The following is a 16,998-nucleotide window of genomic DNA, read 5'->3' as shown; positions in this document are numbered from 1 at the left end:
TGCAAAATTTTGTAAAAGAAAGAGGTAAATACAACTCTTGTGATAATGTACCCTATGAACAAAAATAATGTACTATATTCACAGAAACAGTGATCTCAAAAGTTTTTGTACATTTCAATCACTTTATGCATGCTATTTGAATATATAATCCAAACAATCTATAATACGATTAAATTTCTGCTTGAATAATCCCTAAAAATCAGTAAGAACCCTAGGCAGTCAGCCTTGCACTAAATTCAAGCAGTCCTTCTAATGCTTCGGCTCTGTGTTTGTAAGATGACATATCAAAACGACGACGCCTTTGGTCTGATGAGGTTCGACTTGATGCACCAGCAGTAGCATTTTGATCAGAACAATCACTTCCATCCTCGCGATCCATTGGCAGGATGGGGCTTGTAAATCCTTGCCAACCACCAGTGTAGCTCAATTTATCAGATTTGCTGTCAGCGATCTGGATTGTGCATTTATCTTTCATTATTGAACAGTCCCCTTCTGGCGACCCAGAGGAATCTTGCACAGAAGTTGATGAAGTTTTACGGATAGGATGGAAAGGGTCTTCGTACGAGGCTAAGGGGAACTCAAGCACCTTGTCCATCCTGGGGGCATTGACAGAAACATCTGGAGACCTGTAGCAATCAAGGACACTGTCAATGCAGCAGCAAAATGTGTAGTATATTTCTGATTGTTGAGATTATTATAATTATTATGTGTTAGGCAGCAGTAAAATAAACAGTAGCAAAGTTAGGCAGTAAAGTTAACAGCAGCAAAGTTAGGCAGCAGAAATGTTAGGTAGCAGAAATGTTAGGCAGCAGTAAATAGTGCAGAATTTCAGGAAACTTGTCTATTTTCTCATGTATATATAGATGTATCAGCTAGCTAATGAAGATATAACACAGATTTGTTATTTCAGAACTCAGAAACATCTGTTTTCCATCATTTTTCAGTTCTGGTCAGTAAATACTAGCCTCTAATTTTCTGTGTTAAACCTCTATTATGTCATGGTATCAGAGCCAAAATCCTGAGATAATCTTTGTGTCTTGTTCCTTGTCTTGCTCCAAGATCATAGTATTCTTGTTCTTGTATCACTTGTATCTTGCTATCATAGTTTCTTGGACCTATTCTCTTAGTTCTTGGTTCTGTTTTCTTGGATCTATTCTTGTTTTCTGATTGAACCATGTCTTTGGAAAGATCAGAAAATTTTTTTGTTCGATTTAATGGCAAAAATTATTCTGCCTGGGCATTCCCATTTGAGCTCTTTGTCAAGGGAAAGGAACTATGGAGTCATATCAGTGATTCTGCACCTGACAAAGAAAAGGAGAAGGAGAAATATGCAAAATGGGAGGTAAAGGATGCTCAGATTATGTCCTGGATTCTTGGAAGTGTGGAACCCTCCATACTTCTCAGTCTCAAGCCTTATAAGACCTCTAGAGGAATGTGAGATTACTTGAAGAACGTCTACAACCAAAGCAACTCAGCACGAAGGTTTCAATTGGAGCTTGAGTTGAGCCAACTCAGTCAAGGGAGTATGTCAATCCAAGAGTTTTATTCTTCATTTGAAACTCTTTGGACTGAATACACTGATATTGTGTATGCAAATGTTCCTTCTGAAGGACTAGTTGCTGTACAAAATATCCATGAAACCAGCAAGCGTGATCAGTTTTTAATGAAGTTAAGGGGGGAGTTTGAAACAATCAGGTCTAACCTGATGAATAGACAGTTAGTTCCTTCAATGAATATTTGTGTAGGAGAGCTTCTCAGGGAAGAACAACGGCTCACTACACTGGCTGTCTTGGAGCAGAAAGCTCAAAATTCTGCTCCAATTCCTGTTGCCTACGTTGCCCAAAGGAGATCTAACGGAGGCAGAGATATGACTAATGTCCAGTGTTATAGTTGCAAGAATTTTGGTCACTTTGCCAATAATTGTACTAAAAAATTCTGCAATTATTGTAAGAAAGCAGGGCATATCATCAAAGAGTGTTCCATTCGGCCTCCAAAGAAACATGAAACTGCCTACAATGTCTCGGTTGGTCCCTCTAGTGTCTCCAATGCTGGTCAGTCTACGATTACCCCTGAAATGGTCCAACAAATGATAGTTTCTGCCCTATCAGCCTTTGGTTTTTCAGGTAACAATACTTCTGATTCTAAGCCTTGGTATTTTGATTCTGGTGCTTCCCATCACATGACCAACACTGCCTTGCCTTTAAAAAATGTTCAAAAGTATAGTGGAGATCTTCAGATTCATACAGCAGATGGAAATTCCTTACATATCACAGCCGTTGGTGATATTTCAGCTTCTTTAAATAATGTTTTTGTGTCTCCTAAGTTGTCTACTAATCTTATATCTGTCGGACAATTAGTTGACAGTAACTGCACCGTTCAATTTTCAAAATCTGGTTGTTTTGTGCAGGATCAAGTGTCCGGGAAAATGATCGCGAAGGGGCCTAAAGTGGGACGTCTTTTTCCCTTGTTTTTGTCTCCTCCTCCAGTGTCAAATTATGTTGCTTGTAATGCTATCCAAAGTAATAATCAGGTGTGGCATAGACGTTTAGGACATCCTAATTCTCATGTACTTCGAATCTTGCTTAAATCTGGTTTACTTGGGAATAAAAATTTTTCTTCTAATAATGATGTTGTTGATTGTGCATCCTGTAAACTTGGCAAAAGCAAAACTCTTCCTTTTCCATTGCATCAAACCCATACCACCAAACCTTTTGAACTCGTGCATACTGATGTATGGGGTATTGCACCTGTAATCTCTCATGAACATTACAAATACTTTGTTACATTTATTGATGATTTCACTCGTTTTACTTGGGTATATTTTCTTAGGACTAAGAGTGAGGTTTTCTCTGTGTTCAAAGTCTTTCTTGCTTTAATTGAAACACAGTTTTCTGCTAAAATCAGAATCTTGCGATCTGATTCGGGAGGGGAATATATGTCAAATGAGTTTCAATTCTTTCTTCAAAGTCATGGGATCATTTCTCAGCGTTCTTGTCCTTTCACTCCATAACAAAATGGTGTGGCTGAAAGAAAGAACCGTCATCTTCTTGATGTTGTTAGAACTCTTCTAATTGAGTCTTGTGTTCCTTCTAAATTTTGGTGTGAAGCTTTAGCTACTGCAGTTTATTTAATTAATAGATTACCATCTCCCAACTTGAACAATAATTCCCCTTATTTTTATTTATTTGGGCATGCACCAAATTATTCCAATCTGCATGTTTTTGGATGTGTTTGTTTTGTGCACCTTCCTGCACATGAGAGGAATAAACTTACTGCTCAATCTGTTAAGTGTGCTTTCTTAGGTTATGCTGGAACCCAAAAAGGATTTCTTTGCTATGATCCTCATGCCCGTCGAACTCGTGTCTCTAGGAATGTCATTTTTTTTGAACACCAGTCCTTTTTTAGCGCCACACAAACTTCAGAACTTCCTTCTCTATCTACTTTACCGTATTTCTCTGCATCACCAACACCTGTACATCGGTTTAAACCTGGTTGTGTTTATCATAGACGCACCCCTCCTGCTTCTGATCCTCCTACAGGTCTCACTATGGCTTCTTCGCATCAACCTGCGACAACTGATTCTGTTCCACCAAGTTCCAGTAATCCCACTCCTCTTCGTAGAAGCTCTAGACCTCACAAACCAGTTGAAAGGTATGGTTTTTCAACCCCTGTGGCTATGTCTACTGTGTTATCTTCTATCTCTATCCCCACTTGTTATAAAAAGGCAATGGAACATAAGTGTTGGCAACAAGCAATGGAAGAAGAACTTCAAGCACTTGAAGAAAATCATACTTGGGACATTGTTTCGTGTCCCCAAAATGTTAAGCCCATTGGTAGCAAGTGGGTTTATACTGTGAAACTCAAGTCTGATGGCTCCTTGGATAGATATAAAGCTCGATTGGTTGCTCTTGGGAATAAACAAGAATATGGTCTCGACTACGAAGAAACATTTGCACCAGTTGCTAAGATGACCACAGTGAGAACCATACTTGCTATTGCTTCCTCTCAATCTTGGGTTTTACATCAGATGGATGTAAAAAATGCCTTCTTAAATGGGGATCTTAAGGAAGAGATCTACATGAAGCTTCCACCTGGTATGCCAATGATAGCTCCACATGAGGTTTGCAAGTTAAGACGTTCCTTGTATGGTTTAAAACAGGCACCTAGGGCTTGGTTTGAGAAGTTTCGCGACACTCTTCTCACCTTTTCCTTCACACAGAGTCAATATGATTCCTCACTCTTCTTTCACAAGACAACCACTGGTATGGTCTTTCTCTTAGTATATGTTGATGATATTATCATCACTGGTAATGATAATGGGCTGATTACTAAGCTTCAAAATATGTTGTCCGGTACATTTAAAATGAAAGATCTTGGGCATTTAACATATTTTTTAGGGCTGGAAGTTCACTATGAAGATCATGGTTTCCTCCTAAACCAACATAAATACATTCAAGATCTCATTCGGATGGCTGGTTTACAGGATGCTACTGCTGTTGATACACCAATGGAGGTCAATGTGAAATACCGGAAAGATGAGGGCGAACCTTTGCCCGATCCTTTTTTGTATAGGCAACTTGTTGGTAGTCTTATCTACCTAACAATTACAAGGCCCGATATCTCCTATGCTGTTCATATCGTCAGTAAATTCATGCACTCACCTCGACATCTCCATCTTGCGGCAGTTCGTCGCATAGTTCGATATCTAATTGGGTCACCTACTCGTGGGTTGTTTTTTCCCAAACAATCAGCTCTTCATTTGACAGCTTATAGTGATGCAGATTGGGCTGGCTGTCCAGATACTAGGAAATCTATCACAGGATGGTGTGTTTTTCTTGGGGATGCCTTGATTTCTTGGAAGTGTAAGAAGCAAGAGAGTGTCTCTAAATCCTCTACAGAAGCCGAGTATAGAGCTATGTCTGCTGCGTGTTCAGAGATTGTGTGGTTACGTGGTCTTCTTTCTGAACTTGGATTTCCTTCAAGTGATCCTACTCCACTTCATGGTGATAATACCAGTGCTATTCAAATTGCTGCAAATCCAGTGTATCATGAACGCACAAAGCACATTGAAGTCGACTGTCATTACATCCGGGAGGCGTTTACTCGAGGTGTTATCACTCTACCTCATCTTACTACTGATCTTCAAGTAGCTGATGTTTTTACAAAGGCTCTAACACGCCAAAGACACAAGTTTCTCAATAGCAAATTGATGTTGATAGACTTACCTTCATCAATTTGAGGGGGGATGTCAATGCAGCAGCAAAATGTGTAGTATATTTCTGATTGTTGAGATTATTATAATTATTATGTGTTAGGCAGCAGTAAAATAAACAGTAGCAAAGTTAGGCAGTAAAGTTAACAGCAGCAAAGTTAGGCAGCAGAAATGTTAGGTAGCAGAAATGTTAGGCAGCAGTAAATAGTGCAGAATTTCAGGAAACTTGTCTATTTTCTCATGTATATATAGATGTATCAGCTAGCTAATGAAGATATAACACAGATTTGTTATTTCAGAACTCAGAAACATCTGTTTTCCATCATTTTTCAGTTCTGGTCAGTAAATACTAGCCTCTAATTTTCTGTGTTAAACCTCTATTTTGTCAGACACCAAGACTGGGCCTGTGAGGTAAATCTCGAGCTGCAGCTTTGGTGGTCAAGGGCAAAGACGCTCTACGAGTTGTAGAAACAGATCTCTTCACCAAAGTTCTTGAAGTAGGAACCTGTAAAGCAAAGTGTATATAAATCAAGGAGGCAAATAAAGGAAATATAATGCCACAAGTCTCCTCAACACCCACTCACCACCTCCTACCCCTTCAACGCAAAAAACCAATGCACTAAAAATAAATATCCAATAGGAAGGATGATTATGAAGACATTTTTTGCACTATGCTAATCAGATACCATTCACAAATACATTGTCAGAATAATATACAAACATATTTGTTGCACAAGCAGTCAATCAAAATCCTCGATGAGTGTATAACAAATTGAAGAGCATTGATCACTAAATGATGGCATTCATTGTATCTTATTTTGTCCATTACAGTTCCTCAGTTTTTATTTATTTATTTATTTCATGTAAGCGAACACAGATTCAAGACTCATTCTTGGTATCCTTTGGTGAACTTCAGTCTATACATGTAACAACATCATGGTCAATGTGGACAGACAGGAAAACCCATTCTTATGTTAACAATTGCTACCAAAATGGAATAATGAGAACCACTGGAACATACCTTTCTCAGCTTTTTTTTTAATGAAATAATAGGACAAAAATTTATGTGTGACATTTTTAGTTACTGAACAAGTCATATCAAGAATTGTTCAGAATCATACCAGCTCATTGTGTTTCAGTGCCGATGCTAGTCTCTTTGGAGTAGGAGAAGCTTTTGTCAGGGTTGCTTTGGTATTCTTGACTGCATTCGAAGCCTTTGTAGTAACTTTTTTCGTGATGGTTCCTCCTTCAGTGCTTCCAGTAGACAATGCAGTGATTCTACTTGGCTTATCACAATATCGTTGACCAGAAAATGAATAGTCATGATCATTTTCAGAAACACTGGGATTCAAAGTCCTGTCATTGCCGCATGACAGCCTCTTCTCTCTATAATAAGGAACACTTTCTGGCCCTGTAAATCTGGATTTTTTTATATCATTATCGGGCCAGTAATTTGGTAAACTGTTGCGCCGAGGGCTATTGGGTTTAAGATGAATATTAATCACATGAGGCTGAAGGTGTGGATGCCTAAGAAGCTCTGCAGCCTGCCATGTCAAACATACAATTGTGATTTGAATCAACATGTCTATTTTTTACAATTCATATGTTTATTTAATCAAAATTTTGGATTATCTAAAGGCAATAGCATGTCTGTTCTGATGCCAACTATTTATGTAAAATGTGGATATAGAACAGTGCATACACTAGGCCGTAATTCTGGATTTTTCCGCAGCATGCTCTTGATAAGACCTCGGCTGGAAGACAAATAAGTAAAACAAGTTAGGTAGAGCATAGCAAGCAACCAAAGGAAATAAGAGCTGAACTGAGTTTCACAAGCAAGTCAGATATTGTGGAAATTTTGGGATTTTGTTCATCTTTAAGAAACTCTAGATTAATTAATTATTAAAATTCTCTGAATCTCAATTAGAAGGCCTTAAATTGAATAAACCATGTGCAATGTTTGATGGTGCTGACAATTCATTGTTGGGTGGCTATTTATGGGTTATCCAAATTCACACATACACATGGAAACAGATAAGCATCAAGTTAGAGAGAATATTTTCTAATTAAAAGCTTGCTAAATGAGAATGAGAGTGGTACCTATTATTAGAAGGGAAAAAAGGTACTGCTCAAGCATTTCATGTAAACAAATACATCATATAAGTAATTCTTTTAAACCACAAAGCATTTCATACCAATAAAGAGAACTTACAATGGACCAGAATATTTTGTAGGAAGTGGTGCCACTATAGACTTGTTTATCTTGTTGATTAGAGCTTGCATATCCTTTGACAAAAAGTAGGATACTTCATTAGTTCCAAAGTACAAGGTTGGGAACCAAACTAGTAAACAGGTGAAAGACAAATGCTTGACCACATGTGATAATACAGACTTCAATTCTTATGAAATATTTTCATTGAATAAGTACTTCCAGATGTTAACAGATTGACTGTAAACCTAGTCAGATTGTTAAGATAAAATTCTATACCTCAACCAAAAATCAAATCCTAACTCAATGTACCAAATATTATAATAAGTACTTTTGTTAATGGGAGAAAAGAAAAACAAACAAATATGGTATCGTCAGGCATTGCTGAGTTTACCTTTCCCATATCAAAATGGATTGGCATACACAGAAGAGCTAAAATAAAATAGAAGAGAAGTTTGTTGAAAAAAACCAACTGGAGAAATTCTCCAGCTTTTTCTGGAGAAAGGAGAACAAAGAATGTGTTTACATTTACTGGTATGTTTCTCCAATTTGAAATCAGAGAACAGAGAACAGAGAACAGTGAACAGTGAACAGAAAATGGAGAATGGAAAACTGGAGAAATAAAACTAGAGAAATGAAAACTGGAGAAATGAAGTAAACACAGTCCCCTGCATTTTCACAGTGATGATTAATGGGTCAGTGAAGAATAGAATGCTTGACACAAGACAGGAAAAAGATAAACAGTATAAAGAAACTTACAAATGCCTTGAATGCAGGCTTCAGTGCAGCCATTTCATATATACAGCATCCTACATGAAAAGATCTTACTGATATCAGTGCATAAAAATAGTAGTGTGTATGCCAAACTCATCTCTCAAACATGAGCCTAGAACTCTTGCATGTAGGTGTTTGATGTCTGACATCTAACTCACATACCTAGAGACCATATGTCTGATTTAGAGCCATAAGGTATATCAGCAAGAAGCTCAGGACACATATAACTGGGAGTTCCAACAATCTGCAACAATAAGTGCAGCAAGAAACCAATTGAAGAAATGCAAAAACTAGAGATTTTAAGAACATAGTGAATACAGCCAATGTAACTTACAGAGGAAGCAAGTTCATCAGAACTCAACATCTTGGCAAGTCCAAAATCACCTGCAAGAGGATTGCACACATGTGCTTTAGAAAATTATCCGTGTAACTTTCAATAAGCACATATCACCAAACAGAAAATGCATACTTACCAAGACGAATGTCTTGGTCTTTGGTTAGAAAAATATTTGAACACTGCAAGAAAGATATTAAAAAATAGATAAGATACTGCTCAAAAAGTTCAGAAGCAATTATTTCGACATTCAGCACAAAAAAGAAAAATGCAATTGACCTTGACATCTCGATGAAGGATATGATTCATGTGTAAGTAATCAAGAGCCATTAAAAGTTGAACAAGCCACCTGCACAGCTTCTATAAACAGTTTATGACCGAAGTTAGAAACAAGTAACTCTTAACTGATTTTCAACATCAGAAGTAAAAGCAGTGAGTAGTAAATATTTCACCTCTTCAGTGAAATGGTATAAAGAATAAGTAGCAGTATCAGATTACAGAATTCAATGGCAAGGGTGGGACACAAAGAACAGCTTTACAGAATTCAATCTCAATCTCCCACCCACAGTGGGACACAAAGAACAGCTTTACAGAATTCAATCACAATCTCCCACAGTGGGACACGAAGAACAGCTTTACAGAATTCAATCGCAATCTCCCACAAGAACACTAGCAAAGTTTTTTCCAACTTCTAGGGTAAATCTATTTCTTCATTAGCAATATAACCTAGGTATTTTAAGATTTCTGCTAAGAGTTTAACGGTTCTATCTATCCAGATCAAGTAAGTAGAAGCCTTTTTCAGACAGAAAACAAATACAGAGTTTGAATACTACTAAATCTATTAAAATGCAATATCTGTATATTGATTCCATGAGGCTCGAACCCACCACTTCCCGTATAAAGGGAAGGGTTTGATGCCACTGGACTACAAAGTCTTTGGCCATTACATAATAATTATTACAGAAATAAAGAAATTAACTATTCATAAATTAGTATAATTGCTTAATAATTATTATAGTAATTAAAAAATTAATTGCATAAATATTAGTATAATTGTCTAATAATAATTATGATAATATTATTAGTATAAAATAAATGATCATATTCATTCATCCGTTTAATTATTAAGGTAAAATTGTATGTTAACATGTATATATATTTTTATACTTAAGTTATAATATAATATAATTGCGAAGATATTAGTATAATCTGTTTATAACGGTAATTACAATTATAGAATCACAAAAAATGTGTGTACTAATTTGTAGTATGGAATTAACATTAAGAGTTTAATTACAATTAATTCATTAGTATTCCTTAATTCTTATATATATATATATATATATATATATATATATATATATATATATATATATATATATATACTTAATAAAATGTGAGAAAATGACATAATTAGTAATATCTATATAGTAATTTATTTAGTTATTGATTTAATTACGATATATAAAAACCTAATAAAAGGTGTAAAATTGTGTAGTAATATTTTATGTATACACTAATCAGGTTTATTATTAGATTAATTTAATTAATTCCTCATTTCTTAATATTATAGTATACTAATTTCATATACTAATATGTTTGTTTTTTTTTATTATGTGGCTAAAATAGTGAGATAAATCGGAAGATGTGGATTTGATAAGGTTATATAATTCTTGCAATGCGTGATTTATATAGTAGTATTGAAATTGATTAGATAAAAAAGTATATTAGGAAAAATATAAAAATCAACCAAATAAAAGGTGAAAATTGGTTTAATGAGTAATATATGTAGGCTATGTTTGACAAAACTAGCTGAAATGGTAGCTGAAAGCTGAAAAGCTATAAGCTCGAAACTAAAATCTGAAAAGCTGTTAAACTAGCTGTTATGCTTAAAAGTGTTTGGTAAAATTAGCTTTTAGATAAGTTGATAAAGTTAAAAAGACTAAAAAGGACATCTACATAAAAGTTAAATAATTTTAAATTTAAACAGGTTTGTTTACATATATATTAAAATATAAAATAATGAAATCAATATAATTTAATAAAATATAAAGTAAGAACATATATTCAAAAATATATAAAGTAAAACAAAATGTTTCTAATTCATAAAATTAGTTCATACAAAAATTATTGTTCAAACACAAATATCAAATTAAAATTACAACGAAACATATTGAAGAAAAAATGCCAAAATAGTTTTAATTGGGAGGAATAAATGTTGTCATTTATTTAAAATAATAAGGATAAAGATGGAAAAAAGTTAAGAAGCTACTAGCTTATTTTTGAAAAGCTACCTGAAGTAGCATTTCAAAATAAGCTCTTATTTTAAGTTACTAGCTTATTTTGAGAGCATTACCAAACAAAGCTTATAGCTTATTAGTAGCTTAAAATAAGCTATAAGCTCCTAAATAAGCTCTGCCAAACACAGCCGTATAGTAATTTGTGTAATTATTGAATTAATTACCATATATAATATTTGTATATTAATTTGTCTAATTATTGATTTAATTAACAAAATAATTATTAGTCAATCATATTAAAATTGGAATACTGCCCAGTTTTAGAGTGGAATACTGCCCAGTTTACTGCATATTTAATACATATTTTTTGTCTGTTATGGAGTATAAAACTGTCAGTTGTCTGTTTTGGACTTGAATAAATGTTGTAAATAGTTGAGTATGTTTTGGAGTTGAAAAGTACTGTTACTGCCTTATTCATTTAGTTTTTTTTTTTTTTTGGTTTTTTGTTTTATTGTCTTCTTCCATTGAAAAAATCAGAGGACCATGATTAAAGTGGCCTGTTTACTGTTAAAATAAGATATGGTGGAAAAGTTCAAAAAACTGAATCAATAACATATGTTGGAAGACAGACATATTTCTTTGATTATGTTGATGTTGATGAATGAGGTTTGATTATTTTGCAAGAGAAACTTGAGGAATTAGGGTATAATAGAGATGATACCAAGTTATATGGCCTAAGTAGCAATGGGGTGATTGAGATTCTGTCAGACCTTGAAGCATGTGATTTAATTGACTTTGAAGGTACTTCAAGGGAAATAGAGGTGTGGATAGATAATGGTGAAAATGGGGAAAAAGTTAGTGGTGAAGAAACTAATGGGGAATTTGATTGTGAGTATGAGGTAGAAGAAGAGGGGATGGCTGATGATATTGCATTTAATAAGGCAGTAGATCCAACTGTAGAGTTTGAAGGGGTTGGAACAAGTGCTAATGTTAAAGATAAGGAAAATGAATGTATGGGGATGAATGAGGAAGTGAAGTTTTCTGATGAAGGGACTCCTCATGGCAGTGATGAGGAAGTTGAAGATGACATTTGGCCACAATTTAGGGCATGTGATATGGAATGTCCTAAGTTTACTGTGGGTATGACATTTGAGACTAAAGTTGAGTTTAAAGAAGTCATTGTGAATTACGCTTTCCAAGATGGCAAGGACTTAAAATTTGTAAGGAATGATAAGATTAGGTTAGTAGCCAAGTACAAACAAGCTAACTGCCCATGGTACATAACCCTTAGAAAGAATGAGAATGATAACTGTTGGAGGATTTCTGTCTTTAATGATAAGCATGTTGGGTGTTCTTGGGTGTATGAGAACACAATGGTTAGCTCTACGAGACTTGCAAAGAAGTGGAAGAAAGAAATTGGTAGCAACTCTGAATGGAAAGTAAGTGAATTTAGGAATAGAGTTGCAACATATCAAGGGTTCCATATATCTCAAAAGGTGGCTTATAAGGCTATGAAATTTGATAGGGCTAACCTAATTGGAGAAATGGAGTATTACTTCAAAAAATTTTGGAGCTACTACCTTAAAATTCAAAGATCAAATCCTAACACTATTTCCATTGTAAAAATGAGTGAATCTATAGAGGAGGGAGGACATAAAAGATTTTTAATATGGTACATATGTTGGGAGGCCTGCAGAATTGGATTTGCACACTGTAGGAAGATTATTGGTGTAGATGGTTGCCACTTGAGGTCTACATATGGTGGATTTATGCTTACAGCAATAGCAATGGACCCAAATGATGGCATTTTTCCTATAGCTTATGCATTGGCTGAGGGTGAGAATAAGGAGTCATGGTCCTGGTTTTTAGCACTACTTAAGCATGATCTAAGTATTTTTGACACTGAACAACACAGGTTCACCTTTGTGTCTGACAAGCAGAAGGGTCTAATTCCTGCATTTCATACCATTCTCCCCAATGTTAGCTACAAATTTTGTGTCAGACATTTATACTCCAACATGAAGGTGGCTGGATTCCATGGAAAAGCTATTAATGACACTTTGTGGGCTGCAACTAGAGCCACTACTGTTAACTCATTTACAGAAGCAATGAGGAAAATGAAAGAATTGGATGTTAATGCATTTGATTGGCTTGGAGACAAACACCCCTCAGAGTGGTCTCCAACATTGCATAAAATACATCCATGTTTGAACAATCACATACAGGAACCGATCTATTTAAATAATGAAATTTCATTTATAATTTTGTCTAAATTTATGCACATAATTAAGAGCCACTCCATTTGTTACATTTTTTTGTGTTTAGTTCAATTAATAAGACTTGATTATAATTATTTTTAATTCAATTTTTTCATAATATTAAGTTTAGTATTAATGTATAAAATTTATATATTTAAAAAATATATTAAAAATATTAAACACACAAAAATTAATTAAAAAATACTAAAGAAAGTAAATAAATAATAAAAATATATATATTTAACTAATGGATAGTAAAATAAAATAAGACTAAAAGAATATATTAATTTATATATAAATAACCAAATAGAATTAATTACACTTTTGGTCCTGCGACTATTGGGGTAATGTTAATTTGAGTATGCGACTTTAAAAAGTAACAATTTAGTCACTTAACTATGCATTTTTTAACACATTTAGTTCACCCGGCCAAATTACTAGCCAAATGTCGTCGGAAAAACGTAATCCTTTTTACTTTATTGATGCATGGGGCAAGTAGGTCATTTCACGCACTTTCTTCATCTTCTATGCAGTTGCTGGACGGAATCAGATGAGGAACTTATATAGATTTTTTATTTTCTTCGTCCAAATGCCGCCGTCCTTCTCTCCTTCTTTTTGGTTTTCTTTCTTCACCATATATATTAGTAAAAAAATTAATTTTCAAAATTTCAAATTGGTTGTTAAAGTTTTTGAATCACCCATGAATTTCTGCTTCTGACCATTTGCAATGGCGACTCATAGCAGCGGCTCAGTCGGGAAGGTTTGGGTTTTGTTCGGCGACGACGCTGTTCCAAGACGGGGATTTCCTCTTAATTAATAGCGCCAAAGCCGAGACCTCGGCGGAGGATCCGAATTTCACGCCGGTGCTTTACAACCCGGATAAACCCAAAGGCCAAAGGTTTACCAAGTTAAAGGTGACCATGTATCCACCGCTGTTCACCACTCACGGCTTCTCCTAGGGCCAGAGGATGCTGGTTTTAGGTGTTAACTACCCTTCGGCAAGCTCGCACCACCAGGCTACTAACTGATCTTCGTCGCGCATCGTGGCGTACCCAGCAAAGGAACGTGGGTGCATATTAATTAAGTACAAGATCAGATCAAATGGGCTTTTAAAAATCTTAATTTCTTGTACTACACATTTCAATTCTATAATCAATTCACGTGTGCTGCTTTGGAGAGGTTCACTTGTCCTGCTTGGGATTCCGGCCAGCAGGTGCAAGGGAGAATGATTCCAGCCAGCAAGTGCTAAGGAAGAAGAAGAAAGTGACTTGAAAGGACTGTTTTGCCCTCATCAATAAATAATTTTTAAAGATTTATGTTTTTCCGGCGACATTTGGCCGGTGGACTAAATGTGTTAAAAAATGCATAGTTAAGGGCCTAAATTGTTACTTTTTAAAGTCGCGTATTCAAATTAACAAGACCCCAATAGTCACAAGACCAAAAGTGTAATTAATTCTAACCAAATATATATATATATATATATATATATATATATATATATATATATATATATATATATATATATATATATATATAGATATATATATATATATATATATATATATAGATATATATATATATATATATATATATATAGATATATATATATATATATATATATATATAGATATATATATATATATATATATATATATAGATATATATATATATATATATATATATATAGATATATATATATATATATATATATATATAGATATATATATATATATATATATATATATAGATATATATATATATATATATATATATATAGATATATATATATATATATATATATATATAGATATATATATATATATATATATATATATAGATATATATATATATATATATATATATATAGATATATATATATATATATATATATATATAGATATATATATATATATATATATATATATAGATATATATATATATATATATATATATATAGATATATATATATATATATATATATATATAGATATATATATATATATATATATATATATAGATATATATATATATATATATATATATATAGATATATATATATATATATATATATATATAGATATATATATATATATATATATATATATAGATATATATATATATATATATATATATATAGATATATATATATATATATATATATATATAGATATATATATATATATATATATATATATAGATATATATATATATATATATATATATATAGATATATATATATATATATATATATATATAGATATATATATATATATATATATATATATAGATATATATATATATATATATATATATATAGATATATATATATATATATATATATATATAGATATATATATATATATATATATATATATAGATATATATATATATATATATATATATATAGATATATATATATATATATATATATATATAGATATATATATATATATATATATATATATAGATATATATATATATATATATATATATATAGATATATATATATATATATATATATATATAGATATATATATATATATATATATATATATAGATATATATATATATATATATATATATATAGATATATATATATATATATATATATATATAGATATATATATATATATATATATATATATAGATATATATATATATATATATATATATATAGATATATATATATATATATATATATATATAGATATATATATATATATATATATATATATAGATATATATATATATATATATATATATATAGATATATATATATATATATATATATATATAGATATATATATATATATATATATATATATAGATATATATATATATATATATATATATATAGATATATATATATATATATATATATATATAGATATATATATATATATATATATATATATAGATATATATATATATATATATATATATATAGATATATATATATATATATATATATATATAGATATATATATATATATATATATATATATAGATATATATATATATATATATATATATATAGATATATATATATATATATATATATATATAGATATATATATATATATATATATATATATAGATATATATATATATATATATATATATATAGATATATATATATATATATATATATATATAGATATATATATATATATATATATATATATAGATATATATATATATATATATATATATATAGATATATATATATATATATATATATATATAGATATATATATATATATATATATATATATAGATATATATATATATATATATATATATATAGATATATATATATATATATATATATATATAGATATATATATATATATATATATATATATAGATATATATATATATATATATATATATATAGATATATATATATATATATATATATATATAGATATATATATATATATATATATATATATAGATATATATATATATATATATATATATATAGATATATATATATATATATATATATATATAGATATATATATATATATATATATATATATAGATATATATATATATATATATATATATATAGATATATATATATATATATATATATATATAGATATATATATATATATATATATATATATAGATATATATATATATATATATATATATATAGATATATATATATATATATATATATATATAGATATATATATATATATATATATATATATAGATATATATATATATATATATATATATATAGATATATATATATATATATATATATATATAGATATATATATATATATATATATATATATAGATATATATATATATATATATATATATATAGATATATATATATATATATATATATATATAGATATATATATATATATATATATATATATAGATATATATATATATATATATATATATATAGATATATATATATATATATATATATATATAGATAT

General features: G+C 30.4%; 2 protein-coding genes across 2 annotated transcripts; one reads left to right on the top strand and one right to left on the bottom strand.

Moving 5' to 3' along the window:
* The first annotated feature begins 1,000 nt into the window (after positions 1–1,000).
* Positions 1,001–2,505, top strand: LOC116006450. The gene is made up of 2 exons (XM_031246814.1): positions 1,001–2,123; positions 2,408–2,505. Exons 1-2 carry the CDS (start codon positions 1,526–1,528, stop codon positions 2,443–2,445), a joined length of 636 nt encoding a protein of 211 aa, XP_031102674.1. The 5' UTR covers positions 1,001–1,525; the 3' UTR covers positions 2,446–2,505.
* A 2,771-nt stretch (positions 2,506–5,276) lies between these two features.
* Positions 5,277–9,023, bottom strand: LOC116005652 (serine/threonine-protein kinase Nek1-like; the record flags this gene model as incomplete). Its single annotated transcript, XM_031245897.1, has 10 exons — positions 5,277–5,717; positions 6,334–6,756; positions 6,915–6,966; positions 7,425–7,498; positions 8,181–8,230; positions 8,358–8,439; positions 8,530–8,579; positions 8,669–8,711; positions 8,809–8,889; positions 8,982–9,023. Coding segments are annotated over 10 exons (1,017 nt in total), but the record flags the coding sequence as incomplete, so codon positions are not given.
* Between the last annotated feature and the right edge of the window lie 7,975 nt (positions 9,024–16,998).

The sequence above is a fragment of the Ipomoea triloba genome, chromosome 15 (genome assembly GCF_003576645.1).
Source record: "Ipomoea triloba cultivar NCNSP0323 chromosome 15, ASM357664v1".
NCBI classification, from domain to species: domain Eukaryota; kingdom Viridiplantae; phylum Streptophyta; class Magnoliopsida; order Solanales; family Convolvulaceae; genus Ipomoea; species Ipomoea triloba.
Note: the sequence above shows the minus strand (reverse complement) of the source record. Positions and strands in the feature narration are given on the sequence as shown.